General features: G+C 39.2%; 1 protein-coding gene across 1 annotated transcript in view; it reads right to left on the bottom strand.

The window, feature by feature from the left end:
• Positions 1–3,465: 3,465 nt before the first annotated feature.
• The window catches only part of LOC139744205 (uncharacterized), an 85,239-nt gene continuing 64,712 nt past the window's right edge, over positions 3,466–23,992 (bottom strand). The window contains exons 19-22 of the mRNA XM_071654660.1: positions 21,771–21,832; positions 18,671–18,863; positions 7,397–8,237; positions 3,466–3,501 (exon numbers count right to left, since the gene is read on the bottom strand). Of these exons, the coding sequence (XP_071510761.1) occupies positions 3,482–3,501; positions 7,397–8,237; positions 18,671–18,863; positions 21,771–21,832 (1,116 nt within the window). The 3' untranslated portion in view covers positions 3,466–3,481. The remainder of the gene's footprint in view (positions 3,502–7,396; positions 8,238–18,670; positions 18,864–21,770; positions 21,833–23,992) is intronic.

The following is a 23,992-nucleotide window of genomic DNA, read 5'->3' as shown; positions in this document are numbered from 1 at the left end:
GTGTATGGATTTGTTTGAGTCTTTCTGAAATGTAGCAGTATCTCTTAATTTTTTTCCAGATATAATTTCCTGGAAAGAGTTTATGTAAGATAATGAAACAAAATGAGACATTGCCATATCCCAATTGGATGGTTGTAAACCAAGATTCTCACAAAATAAAAGGATGAAGTCACAAGAATACATTTAAAATATAAGAATCACCAGTTAATGTGTGAAAGCCTGCAAATTCATTTGAAGATATAATTGTAGTAAATTTATGTGTGGTGGGTATTATCACTTTTTTTTCGGGGGGGGGGGGGGGCATCTTGGGCACAAGATGTTCTCTTTGGGGAAAATCACACAATTAAATCAATGGTTGCAATGAAACACATGTGAGTGTTGACCCTTGTACTTATGAGGGATTACGTAAAGAAGATATACAGATTAAGTCTCCTCCTGCATTCAGTTGTATCTGAACCCTGAAATTCAACTTTGAGAGCTGCAAGAACATGTCCCTAGTACCTCAGAGAAAGTTCTTGCTCATCACAAAAAGCACCCACAACTGAAAAATATAATCTTTTAAAATCCATGCAATCATGCGTGAGGCGACAGTAGCCAGTTCGCCGTGTGCTGCCGTGTGTGCACGTTTCCTTCACTTGCCTCTGTCTGCAAACATCTTTATTGGATACTTTCTATCCATAAAAGCAATATCGAACATTCAGGTTTGCACAAAGTTGTTGAACTACGCAATCAAATGCAATTGATAATGCCAGATGACTAGTTTTAGATCAAGGCACCTGTAATCTTACGTATTTGGTGACTGATCTTTTTTGACTCAATATCTCTATATGAGAGCAATGTCACACTCTCAGTTTTCCCAGGGACATTACCAATAGAATAATCTACAATGCCAGAAAATTAAATTTTTGTGCACAGATATACTTTACAGACAATAGGTGAGTCAAAAAAGAAAAGAAAAAAGAAATAGAGACAATACTCAAGCATTCCAAAATGCAATCGGGTCAATATTTGAAGAGCTAGGCATATGACATGATGAATGTGTAATCTTAAAAAAAAACAACAAACAAACAAACAAACAAAAACAAACAAAAAAAACCTTGACATTACTCTGGTATCTTAGATTCTTTACAGGTACTCTTCATGGAATGTGTTACACCGCAGGTTCTGAACAAAAATGCAACATAATGCATTTCTTAATATGCATTGATTATACAAAATGGTATTGTTGAGGAGCAAGCTATGCTTTTGATTGCGTAGTTCAACAACTTTGTGCAAACCTGTTCCAAACTCATTTGGAACACCATGCCTTCTTGCCGTTATCTTTATACAATAGCTTATATGAAAAAATATACCAAAAAACAAAAACAAAAAATGATAACTACTCTCCATCTGCATACATCATATTGCTAATGTTTATTGTTCTTTTAACTTCTTACATTTAAGGATTCTGAAGAATTGTGTAAAGTGTCCGAATTCATATACTTCCAAGACACAGGCTTACAGATAATATCATATGATGATATAGTCTCACTGAGCAACAACTACGAGACCGAGTGATCTTTTGAATTTCACCACAAATATATTTCCATGTATTATCTTCTCCTGACACCCTTTTCTAGCCAGTGGTCAAATGATAGGGTGAAAGATAATTCAGTGCATTGCAACAGAGACTGATATATGGGTACCTGGGAATGGGTCTTGTTACACCCTGGGCGATTTGGAGCATACTATGTCAGGTGACACGCATGATGTTGCCAACACCATTAAGTAATGTGATTATCATAAAAGCCCACTATGGGTCTATTTTGTATCAGTGGATGTCCACCCAGTAGCTGCAATAACACATTCTTTTAATGTCAGTATCACCACATGGCTATTCAAGTTGAAATAAATTGAATAGGGGCATTGAAATCGTAGGATCTAATTATAAATGCTTTCCATTATATACTAGCCTCCAAGCAAAAAGATTAATAGGTAAAAGACATGGCTTTTGCTTAGGCACAACCAAAAAAATAACCCATTATGGGGGGAGGGTAATTAGTTCTTTCATATCCAAGTGCCTTGTGCGATAGTTTCCATCTATTACAAGCATCAAGCTGAATTTATTCTTACATGTTCATTATTGGCTGTAACAAATATCACTACAACTACATGTCATGATTCTGAGTTGTGGTTTACAGTCTTTACACCTCCATACAGGTACTGTAAAAGTGGCTAATTTTTCACGCGACTAATTTTTCACGCTCGGCGCGGTAAGAAGAGTTTCGCGTGATATTCCGCGGTATCAAGACATCACCTACAGGAACATATGGCAAGCAAAAATATTCGCGTGCTTTATTTTCGCGCTACTTTCTGATTGCGCGAAATGCGCGAAAATTTCAACACCGCGAAAATTTCCACTTTTACAGTAAGAGGTATCCGTTTTCTAGGAAAACTAAGCAACACCAATCCGATGTCAAAAACGAACAGTAAATGAGCTGACTTTAAAATTCTTGATGGATTTCATAATAACTGTTCTCATTTCAAGAAATAATAATTCTTCACTCTATCATCTCCAAATTTTTTGTGACTTTCACAAATCTGTCCATGACTGACAAAAGTTGTCTCACATTTCGGTAAATAACAGGGAATTTTGTGGCCACACCAATTCCTGTACCAATAATTCGACAGACCAGGACGGGAGCTGAGTTAGGATGCTGGTTCATATGTCCCAAACATCATTTGTCATTCCAACAATCCAGGATTTCATGATAACATCAGAACTAAAAGAAGTTCTCTATTTATAGTTGCGTGGTCCTGTAATTCCTTCTGACAAACCTGTTGTGCATAACTTATCTTCTGTTGGATTAGTGAATATTGCAAGAATATATCAATTTTCGGTGCACGTAATGATCCAATCTTGCATGATTCAGTCCCTTGATCCTTCAATGAGTAGAGAAGTCTTTTTGGATGGGAAGCATTTTGATACGGTATTCATTACTTGGTCCCATGTGCCAGTGAAAGGGCATTCCTATTTGCTGTCATCTGTTCCACTGGAAGGACAACCTGGAATAGATGTGAGAAGATGCAATCCCTGTGAAGGATTCTCTCTGAAGCACGTATAAAATGGCTGCCAGATAGCGAACAGGCAACCGGTGATACATTCTGACCCGAGTGGGCGAACGACAGGACTGCCCTCATAGATATGACTGGATGATTGTTTTGTGCAGAGGTGATCGCGATGCAGCCTAGTGGTGTCGCCGCAAGCCATATGTCAAAGTGGTGAGCGTCATCTACTCATCGCGTGCGGAGTGACGTGGAAGAAGCTTTCGGGAGCTGGTTCTTGTAATGTCATCCATTCAAAGCCTCTAGACCTTTCGACTGACGCGGAAGGAGCGTTCAGGGGAGACAGTTCTTGACAAGTTCACAAAATGGCAAACAGGAGTCCAAACGCAGCAGCTGCAAACCGCAGTTTCTATTAAAGCCATCAGCCTTTCTGCTTTCAGTGAGACGCTGTTGGGCCTGCAGCAAAATGAAATAAATAGATATTGCATATGCCGTATATTCTGATGTTTTTTTTTTTTTTTTTCATTTCATGAGTCACGTTCAACAACACGCAAATATAGAGACTCTGATCCCGACACGAATGTAAAGTGCTGCATACATGTACGGGCAGACAGTACACAGTACATGAATAAGGTGTGTAATAAAACCATACTCCACGATCACGAATTTAAACTCTTGCGAACTTGTCGGGAAGTCCTGATTTGTGTACAATTTGACTCGCGAGATATATGGCATACAGTAAGAAGATAGACGGACAGACAGAAACACCAACTGATGGACATGTGGATAGATAGAGAGAAAAGTAAATCTGAAAAGAAAAAGAAGCACTAGTACCACAGACTTGAATTCATTTCATTTTGATGCATCCTTAATGGTCTATCCCTTTCACCCTCTCAAAAGGCTGTAATCATTTGGGAGGGGGGGGGATTGAAAATAAAATATCCAGCCCTACAAAACTATAGAAAAAAGAAATGTCCAAAAAAGTATGGCTTTTGCAAAGTGGTGTCTATACTAGTTTGTGATGTAACTGATAAACAACCATGTTCATCATAAATGCAGGATAGGTCTCTCCTGTATATTTTTCACAGCAGGTTAGGGTGAAAAACTTTCATGTCATGAACCATCTAAGACCGTTTAAAACAAGACATTTAACAAATCATACCACATCACACGGCAGTGTAAAATGATATTGCATCAAAAGTTGTTTTGAATGATTATTTTCTCCTTTTCTCATCTTAACTAAGCTTTAAATAGCTAAGATTTTGATCAGATGACAGATGAGGCTTTTTTTCTGATATAACAGATAAACAGAAATCAGGCTACATTATTATTTCTTTGCTTCAATAATTATTCAAAGTTTCAAGGAATTCAACTTTGTTATCGAGCTGAGCACAACTTGTGGCACACAAAAGCATTATCTGTGCTTAAAGTCGACTGGGTCACTGAAACAGGACAAAGCTGACTTCAACTGCCTGCACTTAAAGAAGGATACAATAAATGGCTTGATCGTTAAGTCTGATGCTTGTTGATGATCTGCCTTTCGAGACAATTAATCACTGCTCAGCTTCAACAGAGAGGGCAGTGCGGCAATTAGTTGTCTACGTGAGCATCGTGTCGGTATCACAGCTACAGCAGCGACCTTGTAAAAGGTTGCAAATCATGAAAATAAAATTTTCGTGCAGATTACCGTAATACCCGGTGGATTTTTCACCACCGATGAAATCATTCAAAATGCTGCAAGCCCCCGAAAGCTTGATCTAAGAAGGATTCTCTTCATATGGCATTAACAAAATGCATCTCCCCCTGTTAGAATACTAAAACTCGCCCCTTGCCCAGCCTTCCAAATGTCAGTAGTATTTTGAATTTATGCAGCCTCCACAACAACCACATACAAACACCTGTAAAAGAAGTCTAATTGCTTCTGTCTGCCTCTTGTTTACACTTTTCTAATGCAAGTTAAAAAAAAAAGAAGAAAAGCTGCCACTGTCAAGTGTTTCATAAAGGACCTATTATACAAACTATTACACATACACAAGCAACACTCAACTTTGTTAGCGGAGAGGGTTGAGTAAGAGAGATGTGTTTTTTACTGGAACCCTCCTTTAACCCGTTCAATACTGAATTCTGAAAGCCCCATAAAATTTGATACACAGGTCACCAGGTTCCTGTACGAAACGGGTTAAAAGATCACATGCAGAATCTGTGCAATCATAACTGTCAAGTGAAAAAAAGAAGAAGAAGGAACAGGCGTGGGATTTGAACCTGTCATCTGCTGCATACCGGGCAGTAGCACTACCAACTGAGCTAAAGCAATGGGCAGCAACGCATTCAAATCCAATGCTGGTTCCTGCGTTGTTACTTGGTGTTTATGATAACACAGATCAAGCATGCAATCACACTTACGGAGGGTAATACAACAAATGTATGTACAGCATGTGACTTATGTGAAATAAGCATTATATGTTGACTGCCAGCTGTTACACGTTGCTGTCCCATTATCATACCTCAACTTATAGAACCATGCTTCTATGACTTACAAAATATATATATATATATCATTATTAATTTTATTTGATGGTTAAGCTTTTCATAGGCAACTGAATTTTTTTTTTTATCTATGTGTTCACTGTGTGAGTGAAAATAGTTTTTTTCCAGTAGTCTCGATTAAGTTTGTAACACAGTTTATTTCTCCTTCAACTGCGACTTTTTTTCAATCTATTTTGTGTAATATTTAGAATTGTATCATAATTATGCTTTTAACATAAAATACAATATGATATTTAGCTGTTGTATTTCTGTTTATGCTGTACTTATTTCAAAAGATGTGAAGTAAACTTGAAACCACTGGCTCAATAGCTTGGTGTATTTGGATGATGGTATTCACTGAAAGCTAATGTTTAGGATTAAACCACTCAAATATCTACCCATGCTCTACTTGCAAATGATGTCTTTACAATTATTCAAGAAATCGAGACACACATTTAAAGTAATCACAAGTTGACAACAAGCAAACAACATGTAAACACAAAGCTACAACAATATATTGCATTTAACAAGCTCTGACTTTGTCCACAGAGTATTCATCCCCCTCCCCCCTCCCCCATCCCCCCTCCCCTCCCCCCACCCCCTCTACCTCGTGACCCTCGGCATTGCTTGCTAAACAGTGGAGGACAGCTGCATGAACGTTTATTCACACCCACTGCCGAGGAAAGGGGATTGGCGCATTAGCGGAGGCGCTGTTGATACGAGAGAACTAAAGAGCTACAAGTGAGCTGCAAGCGGGGTGCGGGGTGAACTAATCCTCGTCCGCTATGAATACTGATGGCCGGATTAACATACTGGGACAGGCAGTGTTCAGTACAGTATTCAGTCAGACAAGCTCTGGTTTCATGACCCTGGATTACTGAGCCTACAGCTTACACAAACACACACAATGATTAACCTTTAGAAGAGGATCGCAGGTTCATCTCCTTTCTCTTTCTCTGTTGTCCCCCCCCCCCCCCCCCTTTAAATGTCTAGGATGTGCAACTGTCAATGTTGGCTGTCAAGCCTAAAGCCGTAAATGATAATGTCAAGGGTTACAATTGACTTTTCTAAACATTTTACCTTCTGCTGACACTCTTTCCATTTCAACTGCAGCTGGGACCCAAAAACCCTGGATAACAAAAACAGAGACTCCAACCCCAAGGACCTTCTGATCTGGAGATTCTCCCGCCCGAAACCCCTAACAAACGGGAGACTCCAAGTTGATGTGTGCGAAGTTCCTAGGGTTTTAGATGTTCTCTGGTGCTATCTAAGGCTTATTTTTTCAACATACGATAGCAATAAATAAGAAATCCTTTCCACCGGGAGACACAGAGCCAGGGCGGGAGAAATCAAATCTCAAACGGGAGAACGGGAGACTTTGCAAAAATGGGCTTTCGGCGGGAGATCTCCCGTCGAAAACGGGAGGGTTGGAGTCTCTGCAAAAACTGCTGTGTTCAAGCCTCGAAGTTAATCCTGCCAATCATATCTTCTAGAGACATTTGCTGTTTAATTGAGATTCTTCATCAACAACTGCACCAAACAGATGGTGTCAGACAAGTGGTTAAAATGTTCTGAAAAAGCAGCAATAACAATATGTCACAATTAAGAACGTCTAAATCAAATCACCTCTCAAGGAAAAGGTAAATTGTATGAATATTAAAATCTATTGTGTATGTGCTCATAGGATGTTTCTACTTCATAAGAGCCAAGGATGCAGAGAACTTTAATACGCCCTGATAGTCCATTAGTTACAGTGTTTATCAGAGCAAAATCAGAAAGAAACATTGGTAGACATAAACATCTAAGTCACAATTGCCAAACTCACCTTGACATGATGCTCCAGCTGCATCTTTTCTTACTGGGCTTAAGGTGGTTCTTTGGATGGTCACCAGGTCAGCGAACGGGTCATTTGATGGCTGCTGACCTGTAGCAGGGACCTTTGCCGGTGACAACGGGGCCTGGAATGAGAGGACAGGGGGCTGAGGCACTGCTGGTTGAGGCGAGAAAGGGTTGGAAGAAGCCACCGCTGGCCCGGGCGGGGCCCATGGGCTTGCTGTCGTGGTAACTGTCACAAGGGGTGGTGCCATAAGGTCCTGGAATGCAGCGCTGTCGGAGCTTATCGCTGGCTCCTGCCTGGCCGATGTGAATGCTCGCGAAGCTCTAGCCGCCTGCCCTGGAGGGGCGCTGGGTAGTGACGGGGGTCTTGATATCGTCAATGAGTCAAAGTGCAGTCCAAATTCTTCCAGCAGTTTCTGCCCCGTCTGTTTCTTCGGCGCTGCCAAGTTCGGTTTGCCGTCTGCCGTGGCACTACTGCCAGCGTCAAACGTGGTAAAGTTGTCCTCAAACTGTCCTACCTCCCCGTCGTTTGCGGCACTGTCCGGTGAGATATCTATGAGATTGACATCGTTGGAATTGTTTGAGGACTGATGGTGGAGGTACGTGGGTGGTGGAGGTGGAGGCGGGGCACACTTAGGCCGAGCCTTGGGAGGTGGGGGTAGTCGGGAGGCCCCCTGGCCCTCAGAGCTGTTTACGGCCTGCGTATTGAGACTACTAGAGCTGCTATTGTTGCTACCAAGGCTGATGTTGTCACCGTTTCCGTCTTGCCGCCTCTTCTCCTTCTTTTTTCGGGGTAGGGGCTGAGGAGTCGACGGACCACCACTGGACCCCTGGAAGGCAGACAGGATGATATCTTGTTATCAAGCATCATATCAAACACGACAACTAGATCATAGAGTGGAGTAAAGACAAGCTCACTGCATGCACACTAAGTCATACATCAGAGAGAAACAAAATGCACAGACATAGCTCCCAGGCAAGCATGCTCCTGTTCCATTTACGTAAGTACCCATCAGACGAACAATTCACAGAGTTGCCCTGAGGAGTTGGCTCTCGGACCACTAACCCTTTCAACCATTAGAGCCGGTAATTGTTTAGGGATTTGCTGTTGCAACTTTCTATTGTGGGAACAAATCACCCTAGCGGGGGTAGTTGACATTTACATGGAATATTTTTCATCAATTTTTCTTCGGGGTGGGGGGGGGGGGATGATGTGGGAAGAAGAGGGGTTGGATGTTGCTATGTTGGTAGGACTCAAAATGGTAACAGCACCAGGGTTTATTGCCTGGATACCCCACATAGAGCAAGTGTGCTGGCATTCTCATCCCAGGGGTGCTGGGGTGGGGGATATATCATGGGAGGGAGAAGGGAGAGTAGGAGAGCTGTATACAAAAGTCAATAGGGTGCTGCTTTTCTTAGGTACTGATACAAGTTGGCTAGCCCCCCATAATATTTATATTGTATATTCAAATAAAATTATATGTAAATTTACATGCATATTTCCTGTATATTCAAATGTACACTTATATGTATATTCAAATCTCCTACTACTATACAATTTATATCACTGGCAACTAATCAGCAATAGGAAAAGAAAAAAAAATCAGCAAATATCTTCTCAAATCTTATTAATCTACAACTTGAAGCTAAATTCCTTGTTTAACTATCAATACAAATGAATTCAATGCTGGTTTCTGGTTTTAAAACACAATTTGTTAAAACATAATATCATGTTATCTGCAACTATCAAGTCTATCCATTTAACAATATTGCACATAACTATCAAATCATCAGTTGTAATAGATGTCATGTCAATGACCAATTCCAGGCTGCTTGCTAGTAGGCGAGATAGTGTCAGCAACAAAATGTAGCTGTCACTGGCTGAAAAGAAAGTATAATTCATATCATTATATCATTTGTATATATATGAGCATGCTGCATTCCACTGAACACTGTTCCATTCATTCCAGCATATTATTGCAGTTTTACATTCAAACGCAACAAGATTCAAGACAATTGAGAGTCACGTTAACCCCCTCAGATGAATGCAAACACTAAAACCATGGTACTGAACAAACCAGAAAACTTCATGAAACAAAACTGAAAATGTCATCTTTGACAGGGGAGAAAAGAAAAGCAGCAGCAGCAGCAGCAGTTACAGCAATAACAACATATACTGTTAATCATTGTTGGTAAAACAAGGCAGGCAGGTGAATATATTACTTAATTGGCCATCAAAATGTCGGGCACTTCCACAGCCATCTCATAATGCAATCTGGTTCAGTGGCAAGCAATATCTGGGACAAGCTTTATTGCATTCGTGATTCATTCTATAATAACTACAAACAAGATGAGATAACTTCAAGAAAAAGAGGGCTTTTTTCCAAGAATAAGCACTCAGACACAATAAAAGAGGTATCTCCTTACATCACATCGGTCCTCAAAGGCCCTTCCTTTTTAAGATTATTAGTTGTCAAGCACATGTTGTCTAAATGCAAATCTCTAAATTCATCAATTGCTTTGCATCAGATCTCCTAAAGACACACCTGCTCACCACACTCCAAGAAAGAGAATATGAAAAAAGAGAAGAAACTGCATACAAACACATTATCGGAGAAAGCTTACATATTGAAATAAGTTAGATTGATCCCCTATGATAGGTTAAAAACACACACCGTTACTATAATAAGAAAACCATTACTTCTACGAATGTTCACGGGGGACGGGGTGGGGGAAAGGTACACTAATTCTGAGCAAATTTTGAAGGTATGCCTGTGCAAAATTTCTTCAGACAAATAAGCACAACAAGCAAGCCTTAAGCATCACACCACTTTGATACCTGAGAGTGTCTGTGATCCAAAAAAATGAAAAAAAAAAAAAATCCTCACATAATGGACTTGACGGTCAGATCTATTGCCCTGATTTATCAATATTTGCTTGCCAGTCACAAACGAGAGCTCAGACTAAACTTCACGAGGTGTTGAAACACCCACCAGAGATTACCCAAGCCAGAGGAGTTGGGAAATTTCCATGACGATACCAGAGAAAGAGAGAGAGAGAGAGAGAGCATCTTTACTTTCTTCTGACGGTGCATTAAGTTTCTCCTTCCACACGGCAGGTGTGGAAGAGATTGATTTGGCTTCAAATAATCCCCCTCGGCAAACTTTGCCGAGCCCCTAGAAGAGCAGTCTGAATTTCTACCACATTGGGGAATTTAAAAAAAAAAATCCTAATTTCATTACAAATATCCCAAAGGCCTGGGTGACTTCTTTCATGCTGTACCATGGCTCTCTATCACGTCATTGAGACACACACACACACACACACACACACACACACACACACACACACACACAATTGTACTAAAATGGTGAAAAGCAATGCCAAAGCATTAAAGTTATATGATGGATTCATGTGTCTGAATGCTGACCAGGTTACAAAATGTCATACACCGAAATATTGAATAATGAAACAAAGGTCAGAGCATTGTTTCGAACTTGAACTCAATAACTCCATAACCAATCACCTTTTCGTGTGCATCTGAAAGTATGGTGACCATATGAACAGTATGACTGGTCAGGGCTTAATGTGAGCACACACAAAAGGTTACCATTACCGGCACTCGACTCGCTCGTCGAAAGTCAAATTCCACGCACTCTATGGACAGGGGCCAAACAGCGGCTAGCAGCAACCATAACAACATGCGCAGATGAAAACTGCACAGCTATACAATACTTTTGCTAATTGGTCAAGATGTTAAGTTTGACAGGTCCATAGGCTATATGATAAAGATCTTATGTTTCTATATGAAGTTTCCGAGTACAGATGTTTTGTGGTGTCTGAACAGGGGGTATTTCCATTTAAGGGAAGTTTGAATCCTTTGTGGTTTGACAGCTTTTCAGGCACTATACCACATGGCTACCACAGGGACTGTTTAAAAGCCTTAAATGTGATTGCTTATTAAACATCCAGTCAGGCAAGCCTCAGGGGCTGATTTTCCACACAACTGAAAGAGTGCCTGGGAGGTGCAATGCATTGTGCACACAAATCTAAACACATTCACAACAGCCCTCTCACATGAACCTTTCCAATGGACGTAGAATTTATCAAATAATAGCATTAGTCCCGGTGTAATGTTGTGGCATAAACTTTATACTGACCTCAATAAACTGGTAAGTCTAGATTTTACTGCTTATCCTTAATTGGAGAGACATTAGATTGGACTCATTAAATTCATTAAATGTGCACACAATAACACACACACACACACAAAATACAAAACTTGGCCAAATTGAGGCAAAAATATAAACACAAAATCTTCTAAAATATGTTGTCATTCATAAGAACCAGTTATATAGTTAGTAAATGAAAGGCTTATCATTTTGCTATAAAAATGATACTTGATTGAAATAGGATTTATATAAGAAAGAAAAGAAAGGAATTTTCATTCTCATCATAAAATAATAGCAATGAATGATAAAAATCATACAGAAATAACACCTGTAAACCACACAACTGTCAGTTTTGGGATGTGTTTGGATAGTGGAAAAATGTCAGAAAAGACCTAATTCTATTTTCATTTTCTATTCAGCTATAAGACAAATTTTCATTTGTGTGTGAATTCACATTTTCCTACTTTATATTATTTTTTTTCTTTACCCTCAATTTTAAGTCTAAGCATGAACTGCTGACACCCTGACACAACCTTCAACAATTCTACTGCAGTGGCAGATTGGGGGGGGGGGGGGGGGGGGGGGGGGGGGGGAGGGGGGGGGAGGGGGGGGGAGCGCACCAGACACGCCCCCTCATTTTTTGTTAAAACAAAAGAAATAAAAAGAAAAAATGGGGGGAGGGGTGCGTGCACCCCCTTCAATTTTGTAAAGGCGCCCCCTCTTTACAGAATTCCTGGATCCGCCCCTGCTACTGGGAGGAGCAGGCAGAAGGAATTTCATCCCATACCTGCCAGACAGAAAATAAAAGTCTTCTCATTACCATTAGCATGACAATGTGCTGATTGAAGACTGACATGACTGATTATACATGAGCATTCATTACATTCTTTCGAGAGTGTAAAATACACCTCCTGCAAAAACGAAAGGGAATTAGTTTTACATTAGAGAAAACTCAGAGAAATCAGAGAAAACTGAAATGGGTCTAATTGGGACCTTCTTACATCCCCTCCAAAAAAAATGAAGTTTTTTTTTTTTTTTTTTTTTGGGGGGGGGGGTAATCTTCAGCAAGCCTGGTTCATGGTCATACAGTAATGGGTATAAATCAGGCTGCTACAGTTTCTTCTTACTATGTGATATTCCACTTTTAGTAGGAGACCTTTGGCTTTGAGGCCATTTTTGCAAGATCTCCTACTCTCTTCTTTGAGTTGAAATTTCTCCTGCTCTAGCTGTGTGTCTCTTGTTTAAGACATCTTAAAAAGTCTCCTACTCATAATTTTGCTCCCTCCCACTAAACTTAAGTCTTGCAATGTACACTGTATGTTAAAATATAAGACTAAGACAGCACTGGGGAGCTAAATGAAGCTTCCAAGGCAATTAATCGCGCCCTGGACCCTAGCTGCAAGTAGTCTGGCTTCCAGACCATCTGCCTGTACATACTATATTGCTTCAAGACCACTATGCCTACACTATTTTGCTTCCCAGAATATCGACGCCCTCTATTGATGAAAGAAGTAGCATGCTGAGCAGATAGTCCTGCACACATTAGCATTCCCCTTCATCATGAATGGTGACTTCATTGCCACGGAGGGTGCATTTTGTGGAAGGGACTACAGTTGGAAAAGGGTCTGGAAACTAGACTAGGCTGCAGCTGATATTGCGCTTCATACTCGTGATGTGCGCATAATATTGCGCAAATGATCAGAGTCTCTTGTTTGCTAAATGGTCCAGGTGGAAGTGTCTCCTGTTTAATAGAAGCTTGGGACTGGAGTCTCTACTGCTAATATATCTATATTGCTCACCATTATTAACTTAGAAACTCCAACCCCTCCCCCCTCCCACTAAAATCAAGACAACTTTTTGAGGCAAGCCTGAGATTCACAGTCACAGTACTTCTATAACCATGTACCTACAACACAAACTAGCATCCATGGACCGGAGGGGGTGGGGAGCATCACCATCTCTTTTTTTTCCCACTTAATAACGTCTTACAGTGGAAAAAGAATAATTCAAAGTGACGAAAGAATGCCAATAGAATTTAGAAATACCTGGTATTGAAATGCATGCTGACATACCATCTAAGAATACTTGTGTCATTTGAAATATGACTTTTGCGCACAGGAAATATCTTGGATTTGTGTAAACGTTATATAATGATGCCTTATATTATCAATAATCATTGAGACGATGGGATTGAGACTTGGCTGATTACAAAATTGCAAATAAAACTGAGCTGTAAAAGGTGGACTCATATCACACGAGGGGTGGCATGAAATGAAAATCACATGAGATCATTCACATTGCAGGGCACAAAGCGTGGCAGGGAAAACGCAGTTCTGCATTCAAAATGTTAATGGTGGAGTGTGTTTGTGTGTGTGTGTGGGGGGGGGGGGGGAGAAAGCTGTGGGAGAGGGGGATGATGGGCAACCATGCACCTGTAACATTGATCCATGCACCACCACCTGCCAGGTTAGGCAGGTTGATATTGCTACATATCAAAAAACATAAAACTGCTTCTTCCCCCCATAATGTCTGCACATACATCTCCCAAGGGGAAGCATACCATGATGCCATGCAGAAAAAAAAAGATATCAAACTACATGAAATACATCATCAAGCATCTTGAGCTGTATAAATGTCATCACAAATTTACATGTATACATAGTCAGTTCAAATACTGTAAATACTGCAAATACTGCATACAAACTCAAAAGAATGAAGTCAGCACAAACCAAAATCAGGAGTACCAAAGTGCCACACACAAACGCACACATAAAAAAAGAGTCCGAGCACACTAAATTGTCACTATGCATCTTATCAACGCACAGACATTGATAGATGAACGAACAGATAAATATACAGATAGATTTATCAATATATCAACAAGAAGATGAGGAAAGATGAGGACAATTTCATATGATAGACAAAAAATAAAAATCCTTCCAGAACAGTGAAAACATGATCAAAATCGGATAAGAAATAAGGGAGTTATGACATTCTGATGTCAAAATTTTTCGGAAAACACTTCTTGACCAGTCCTTATGAATATTCAAGTCAGCAAGTTGACGATGTCATGCTCTCACAATTTCTTATTCATTTCACATACAGAAATGACAAAAATCTCATATTTCAACTGTATTAATATAAAACTTGTCTCAAAACTACCTAAAATAAAAAAATAACAAATGTTACCTCTGATATATTTTGGCATGGGAATATGCTTTTACCTATATTAGCTAAAAATAAAAATTTCCTGAATTTCACATATAACATATTAATGAAAAATTGTGAGGGCATAACATTATCAACTTGCTCATTTGAATATTAATAAGGACTGGTCAATAAATGCTTTTTGAATAAATGTGAAATTTCAAAATATCTTCCGCATTTCTTATCCGATTTTTGTCATTTTTGAAATGTTTTGTAGGTTGTTGTTTTTTTTCTCTTTCTTTTGGAGTTTATTTTTGGGGTGGATTTCCTCTTTAAATAAGACTTATCCTCAGAAAATTCAATATATTCTTTTGGTACTAATGTGTCCAACAACAATATTTTCTGGAGAATACAGTTAGTGTAAATATGGCATCTGTGTGACAACATGAATATGAGATATGTTCAAGAGAGTTGTGGGTAATATACCTGTTGAAGAAGCTAACAATCATGAAATGAATCATTTAAAGTGCAATCAGTAATCCTTAAAAAAAAATCACCCCAAATTCTCTGGATTTAACTAGTCATCTGATGACATGTCGCCTATCTGATAAAAGGGAATCTTAACCCGATGTTCCAACTGACTTCGATGAATTGAGTTATGGAAGAATTTTCATTTCAATCCCGACTAACACAAGGAAGTTTTAAACAGAATTACAAAAAAGGAGTAAATTATTTACACTGATATCTGACACTATCACACGTGAAAATTAAGTAAAGTGATGTCATCACATGTTTTGTTGGTTGTACAAGAAAACACAATAAGAATCATACTTTTTGATGGAAAATTTAGCACCCTCTTTATTCCTCCACATTCAAAGTATTGTCGCCCACTTATAACAACCCTACAATCATGTGATGTGATGGACTAAAAACTAGTTACTCTTTTTAATAAAAAAAAAGAAACTTACTAAAGATTGTGTGCCGGTCAATACAAGACTGATGATTATAATCCTCTCATTCAATTTGCATTTGTAATTATGACTAACTTTATTGTCATTTAAAAATGAGTAAAACTCCCAAATTCTTTGTAGTTAAATTTCATATCTTATATTTAATCAATAAAGATGGTAATAAAACCTTTTGCAATTTTGTTCTTGTTACTCTTTTTCCTGTTCCTCTCTTAACTTACGTAAATTTAAACAAGAAATTGCTTTTCAGTTAAACCAAAAAGTAAAAACTGGGAGACTTTATTTTGTAGGTTTGAGCAGAAAAATACAACCTAATCCTATTGTCCATGTGTTATTCCAAGGGCATTCATGATTCTCACTGTAAAAAGCCATACTTGTACGCTCCAATGAAACAGGCACTTAAAGAAAAAAAAAATCAGTAACATGATATGCTGTCTGTTAGTGTTAATGCAACAAGGATAATAAGTTTATAATTACAATGTATAAACTCTGGATATCAAGAGAGTGCAATGTTAGGGTTGCTCATACCTACAACCAACAAAGAATCTAAAATTTGGGGGTTTTTTTAAACTTCAATTCATTTCACTTTTATTCATCTATTGTATTCATATCTTTTTTCTGAGATGGGTTGGGGTGGGTTGATAACAAATTTCTCCTGTGCACCAAATTTATGACAAAATGGAAAGAAGGAACAGCTGTGTACTTTGTAGCAAGATCAAAGCTACAACATTCATCTAGATAGGGACACTTCAATGGGCACAACATGCTATTAACTGGTTCCTGAGTAGATTCAGAGATTTACATATAGACCTTTAACATGACCAACCATGTTCCCGTTGACTGTGGACTACTGCTCCAAACTAACCCTGTGAAATGCTATCCCTTGTATGAATGTGTTTTGTTTTTGTTTTGTTGTGACTATTTCTACTGTGTTAATGATATCACTCGTGATGTTAGTTATCTTTAGAGAGTGACCACTGTGAAATGGTACTGACTTCAACCACTCAATGCTGCTGTATGTGGTAGTGAGACAACATATCTCGCTACGGTGTGTTACAGGGTGAGATGAGACGATTATTAAGGACACTGCATCTAACCACGTCATCTGTTGGAGAGGTATTATTCCCCTTGGAGTTCATCACAACATCCAGTGCGAGAGACTAACCTTCAAGGTGAGATACGTCCTTGCTGGTACGGCAGGCTGCACACCTCTCACCTTCTCCTGTGCAATAAGGGGCAACCTGTCCCCCTGATACCAACAATGGGGGGTCAAAATTCATTTCAGGTGGAAGGGGGGAGGTCTCTTACACATGAAATTGATAATCACACTTATCATGATCCATTCATCAATCCTTTGCACTGTTTTAGCAAAAAGCAAAATGCAATGTCCATACCTTTACACATGCACGAACTCGCACCCACACCCACTTGCAAAGGCCTTCAAATGAGGACCCGTCCACTGCATAGGTTTGTTCTCCCACCTGACCATCGACTCAGAGGTCAGGCACTTTACACCAGACTGTGAACCCTCCTTGTGCACTTTTCATTTCAAGTACAATGTTCACAGGCTTACACATCCCTTGTTAAGAGTATTCATGTGTGAGAACATCTTCTAGACCAATTTAACAGGTGTTTCTTCGTGATTTACCGCCGACTGAACTTTTCCAGCAGCTGAGACCGTCCACCAATAGTTTATGTACTTGTCTATGTCGATGGCTGGCTGGCGTGTACCCTTCAACTTCTGCAGGTATGAAGGCATTTACTAGTTTTTAAAGCAACCTCACACACACACTGACTTACAATGAGTTCCACCATTTGTTTTACTACAAGTATTTGTTTCCGGTCGGTTAAAGTCGAATGTTCTGGACAAAAGTAATGGATCTAGTTTGCTTCATACCCATGTACCAACCGGAGCATGTAGTCTCAATCACACACACACACACACACAAGCACATAAATTACATGTCAAGAAATTTACAAGGTGCTTTACAGCAGAATTTACTTCCAAGGAATAGTTGGTTGTACTAAAAGTAATGAAGTTAAAGCAGCAAAGTATGGTGTAGCACGCAAAGTTAGACAATCATGAAAAAATGAGTGCAAAAAGGTTAATGGATGATCCGACCGTGGCATCTCTTGCCTCAGCACTCCTTACTCAATTTGCTATCAACGAAAACTTGGAATGTGTCCAAAGTTAGTGAATAGGAATTGACTTACACCTGTCCCGGTGAGATATGAAAATATAATTGTGGTTTTGGTTGGTCTTCTGAGAATTTACAGAGAGAGTGTAACCAATGTCGTATCTTTATTTTTCATAGCTGCTAGATTAACCAATTTATGTGCACCCATTCTGCTTTCACTTCACTGCTCTCACTAAATTCAGTCAAATTCTCATTAAAAAAGAAGATGAGAAGGGAGAGCAATTCTAGTCCATCTTCAAGTCAACCTTAATAAAAAGAATGACATCGCACAAATGATAGAAGTTTCATGAAAAAAATCAGATACAGTATATATTATATCAAATAGTGCAGTATGTTATTGCAACATGCTTTCACAGAACAATGATATTGATCATGCTCATGAGATGAAGGGGAAATACCATTGCCAACAAGGTTCCCATTCACCTGCAAGTGTGTAAAGACTTCATATCCTCAAATGAAATTAATTCAAAAATATGTATCCTTCACAAAATATCACCCTGATGCTTTAATAAATTGGAAATCACTACCTTGAGAGATGAGGGACCAAAGCTGCACCCAACATCACTCTTCTGAGAAATGATTTAAACACTCTAACATTCCACAAATACCTGATTTAATATCCCACCTTCATGAAACTTCTACAAGTCTGTGTATGCTGGATATCACTCTATAAGAGTCAACTTGAAAACAGAGTGGCGGTGCATCTCCTGAATTATTAAAGTTTTACTGCGCAGGAGGCCACGCCTACTGCGAAGATGGGTAATAGGGATACACTCACCTGGCTAGCGGTATCGGTGTCCTCGAAAGCCGGCGAGGCTCGGTCCAGCTTCTGAAGGATGGGCTGGACGGCAGGCATGAGGTCCATGCTGCTGTAGCGGGCTGGGAGGAGGGCGTCGTCCCTCAGGGCCTCCTCCAGGGTTAGCTCCTCCGTCTGGTCAATGTCCAGCGTGTTGTAATGCCGCGTGCCCCGCCTACCAAAGCAGAGAACATCCCCTTGATATTTGGTGTACTGTCAGGAGGTCCTGATGGCCGAGTACTGATAGCTTTAAACATATCACAGACCAGCCCATGGGGACTGGGTGTGTGTGTGTGTGTTTGTGTGTATGTCATGTGTGTTATGTGTTATGTGTTGCATGTTGTGTGTGTGTGTGTGTGTGTGTGTGTGTGTGCGCGTGTGTGTGTGTGTGTGTGTGTGTATGTGTGTTTTATGTGTTATGTGTTTCAATGTGTTGTGTGTTGGTAGTATGTGTATGTGTGTGCGCTAGTGGAAGGTTAGGGGTACGGGTGAGGTGATTTCGGGAATGTGTGGTGGGTTACGGGGTGTAGGGAGGCTGTGTTGGTGCTGGCTGGTGGTATATGTGTGTGTGTGATGGGTCTGGCTGGTGGTATATGTGTGTGTGACAAGTCTGGATGTGTCAGTCACAGGAAGTATTTCTCTAGAAGGTGGCAATTGTTTTGTTTTTTTCGTTTCTGATGAACATATTGAAAAACTCATTTTTATTCTACAAAATGCAGACAGATGAGATATTTTCCTGGCAAACTATTTGAAATATAAAGTAGCAATAGCTTGCCAATCTTGTCTGTTTGTTGTTTGTTTGTTTGTTTGTTTGTTTGTTTGTTTGTTTGTTTGTTTGTTTGTTTGTTTGTTTGTTTGTTTGTTTGTTTGTTTGTTTGTTTGTTTGTTTGCCTCCTCTCTCTCTCTTCTGGAGATATAAAGTGTACTATGTTTAAACCACAAAGTTGCTTAGCTTTGTCCTTTTACTATTAGGCCATAGAGAGGGGGCACAATTTGGTAATGTATGAATATTCAATGCAGCATTAGAATTTGGCTCAAAATCAAAAGAAAGTTTTAAAAAAATCATCAAAGAGCAGCACAAATACATGTGAAGAGCAGTACTTTGAATTTTGATTGGAGGAAAAAAAATCGCAAATCATTTGTACAAGAAATATTTGACATGCAAAGATGCAGGGGGTCGGATTTGCATTGTTAGTTTTGAAGACACTTTACAGTTGAATTTTTGTTTAATCATATCATCAAATTAATTTCTGCAAATTGTCTTTATGCAAAGTAAGGATACCACAAATATTACTTTGGTTGCCAATGCCTTTAGAGGATAAAAATAAACAGCAGAGAATGATAATACTAGCACTAAAACCAACACAACATGCGGCGCAATCAATTTTAATCAAGTGCCAGAAAATGAAATTGTTTTTTTCTTTTTCTGTTTTGTTTACTCAATCATAAGTTGGCAAGTACATCAAGAAAAAAAGAATGAAAACCCTCCACTCTAGGTAAGAACATGATCAAACAGATTGTAAAACAAGCACCAGGGTAATGCATGCTGGTTGCAAATGCAATAAATGTGCAAAATGACTCTTCATAACTAAAACCAAATTCCCAAATGCTCACATGAATACAGAGAGTATAATAGAAATATCTGAGGTAACCTCTGATGCAGAGTAATAAATATCTAGGCGCTGAAAAAGTTGGCAAACTTTTCTTGAATTATTTCACTTTCTTTTTATACTATACTTTCATTTCACCAGAGTATTCATCTCAAATTTTGTTTAAAGATACATAAAATACATAAATTTGAAAGATAAATGTTGCTACCAGTCACTGTTAGGTGTGCAAACTCAAGGGGATTAGTGAAACACTGCAAAGAAAAAAACATTTCTTTATGAAAGTCAATTCAGCTGGTGTTCTCACAAACTAGAAGAATCTGTTAGTTTCATCTCATACACTTTAAAACAAAACTTACTCAAAAGTGCTAGAAACAAAAGGAGGAAAGGAGACAAATGTGTCTCCAATTGCAGAAAGAGTGCCTGCTACAATTATTGTGATTGTAGTATGGACTACGTGCGCTATCTATGGTGGCAAATGAAATGTTGAATAGTCAACTTGTGGGCCGTTCGAACATATTGTGGCATAGTTTTATGGTGTTATGGTCCTCTGCAGTGAATTCTATTGAGTGGACACACATACATTCTGATATGAACTGCAGTGTATCCTGAAATTGATGGTGGCCATATAGTAGAAGTGAAAGATGGTAAAAGTCTTCATTTTGGTATCTAATACCACAACTAAAAATACCTCAGAAGTGAAATTGGTGAGTAATCCAATAAGAATAGCCATATGATAAACTCTTGCCAACTGTGTGACAATGTTAATGTTTCTTGCTATGGTTCTACTTTCTATGGGGCCAATGCAACAAAATGTGAAGACTGACACGTTCCAATATTTTTTTTCTTTCTTGCTGATGTATTTGCTGCTAACAGCTACCATAGCCAACTGAACAAAAGCGGGTAACATAATTTGAGGACTTGTAAACGGTTACTAACAAACTAATGAGACAAGAATTATATTTGCAGAGTAAATGGTCCTCTCGAACAAGACCAAAGAGAGAGCGAAAGAGAGGAAGAGAGAGAAAACCAAAATGAAAACATTCATATATATCCCTTTAAAAGAAATGAAAATAGAGAAGGGATGAGAAGAAAAAAAGGGACAGGTTTACATCTCATCCACAGAATGAGCAAAGGCTAAAGTAGCAATGGCTATGATACTGTATACGCCATATATTCAGCGAGTTTAAAGTTTTGCGAATCGGGACTTCCCGGCCATTTCGCGAGTGGTTAAGTTCGCGATCGTGGAGTACAGTACTGAATGGAGAAATGTATGCGTGCACGTCACATCCATATCGGGATCAGAGTCAATATTTTTGCGTGTCTTTAAATTTGCAAATGGCACCTCTCTCGTGAAATTCGCGAAATTAAAAACCTCACGAAATACTCGGCGTATACAGTAATATAGAAAATAGTTAAACTGCTCGGCAGCTGGGTACCAGGGTGCATTCACACGTTTCCCATCTCATACTCACTTGTCCGCATCTCTGTCTTTGAGCTGTGAAGGAAGCATAAAAGTCCTCGGTCTAAACGCACTCTGATACAAGAGCAGAAGAAGGAAAGGGTCAAAACTAAAAAAAAAAAAAAAAAAAAAAAAAAAAAAAGGAAAAAAAGAGGAAAAAAATAATTCCATGGCATAGACATTTCTAATTTCCCTTGGACCGTCAGCCATGTCTCTCTTGAAGAGAATAGTATTAGGAATCCTGATCCACTATAGTGATTGCACAGCTATGGAACTCTTATCCTTATTGCACAGAATGCCTTTTATCTATACAAGCTTTCCATTATGCTGACTTCTCTGTTTGCACAAAGCTTATGTGCTGGAGATTAAGATTTTGTTTTTATCATGAGTAAGCATCTCTGGACAAATCTTCTTCATACTTTGTCATGTAACTGACTGGGACAAAATGGAATTCAAGAAATAGATATCTACTTGTGTTGATTCAGGCATTTGGGAAGAGAGAATTACATTTCAAAAATAGACTCTCATAAATGACTTATCAATTTACATCTTATCAGGGAAGATAGTTAAGGTTTGATTATCTAATGGCTTGACATCATGCTTGTGCAAATGGCCTCATCATCATGCACATCTGGTAGCTGAGATCCAGTCTTCCTGACCACAAAATTTGTCTTTGCACATGTATACATCCAAACAGCCATGATGAAACAATTTTCATTATGTCACTTGGATGTAGAGAGCAACATGATTTACACATCATTTCTCTTGAGAAAGACAGTTAGCCTACTGAATGACAACCTCTGCATATTAAAGATTTTTACCTCAGCCCTTGACATACAATCACTATCAGCCCCATCTCATAACATATGATGCAACAACTGAAAGTGAACAGAGCACAGCATCAACCTATAATAAAGGCAAAAGTATCCTTTCAGGTTTGAGGCTCTGTACTCTTAGCTGTTGCAGAGGCAGGATTTTGTACTGACTGGACATATTTTACAAAGAATAAGGCAATCACAACAAAAAAGAAGGCAATCACAACAAAAAAGAAGGCAACCACAACAACAAAAAAGTAGGCAAAGGAAAAAGCACAATTGTGCATTGCACTCAGCAGCTTGATGGGAAAGACAAGTATTCCATTACAGATTGAAGTACTTAGAATTTTGTCACTTCCCTGACAACATGAAGCATGAGTACTTTATCCATTATACCATAAATACAATCCCCCCCCCCCCTCATCATCGCCTCTTCATAACTCTCTGTACGCCAACCGACTCTGATGACTTTAACTTAATAGGATGCACGTCACACTAAGATTTTCTTGAGAGCGTAGCAAATTTGTGCTGACAGCTATAATAGAACAGCACACACTGTAATAGAGCCCATTTTATATGACTTCACTTCTTTCCTGGGACATAGAATAATAGCACCCTGCTGAATGCCATTGAAAAAAGAAAAGAAAAAAAGATGAACATCGCTACTGACGGGTAATGACAGAGCTACTTAAAAACTGACACTCTCTAATAAATATACCTCAATTTATTTAAATGCGTTGCAAATCAAAATCCTCCCTAAGGTGATGTCAACTCATGTCTCTCTTGAAGAGTGTAGACATTTTAAACATAAATCACATAGTCCCTGTGTGCAGGCTTAGTTTAATAAAACAGGAAAAAGGAGATAGAAAGCAGGCAAACATAAATGTATAATACGAATTAAGGAGATCAATATTACAATAGATTTTGTCTTCTTCAGATACAAGCACATATTCGATGGTTGCTATGAGAACTGTTTGAGAATGAATTCAATCTGAATAATTTTTGCTGTTCTGGCAGTTAACTCCTTCAGTGCATATCACATTGTGTTAAAGGTGCATAGTCCCGGTAGTGTAGAGGGCGCTGTTGATGATACTGCCGATCACCGTTAGCATTGATATGAAGATTACCGAAGTTGAGCTGTCATCACGAGTAAAGTGCGTAGGTGTTGCTAAGTAACGCTGCCTTCGTTGTCTTCTCTGCGCATCGCGCAGTCTGTAGTAATGCCAGGGTGCGTGCATATGTGCTTCTTATTATGACATCACAAAAGAAGTTTGTTGAAGCTGTCATCCCCCTCAGCCAAATCATGAGCCGAACTGTGATCGGACCACTGACTACAGTGAATCGGACTTCTTTGGACTCGGGGAAGTGGGCCACAGCGTAAGCGCTAAAGAGGAGTCGATAGCGTAGGTCTCTATAGGAA

The sequence above is a fragment of the Diadema antillarum genome, unplaced genomic scaffold (genome assembly GCF_040938485.1).
Source record: "Diadema antillarum isolate AM-2024a unplaced genomic scaffold, OU_Dant_1.0 scf00000035, whole genome shotgun sequence".
NCBI lineage: Eukaryota > Metazoa > Echinodermata > Echinoidea > Diadematoida > Diadematidae > Diadema > Diadema antillarum.
The sequence above is the reverse complement of the archived record's forward strand: the minus strand, read 5'-3'. Positions and strand labels throughout refer to the sequence as shown.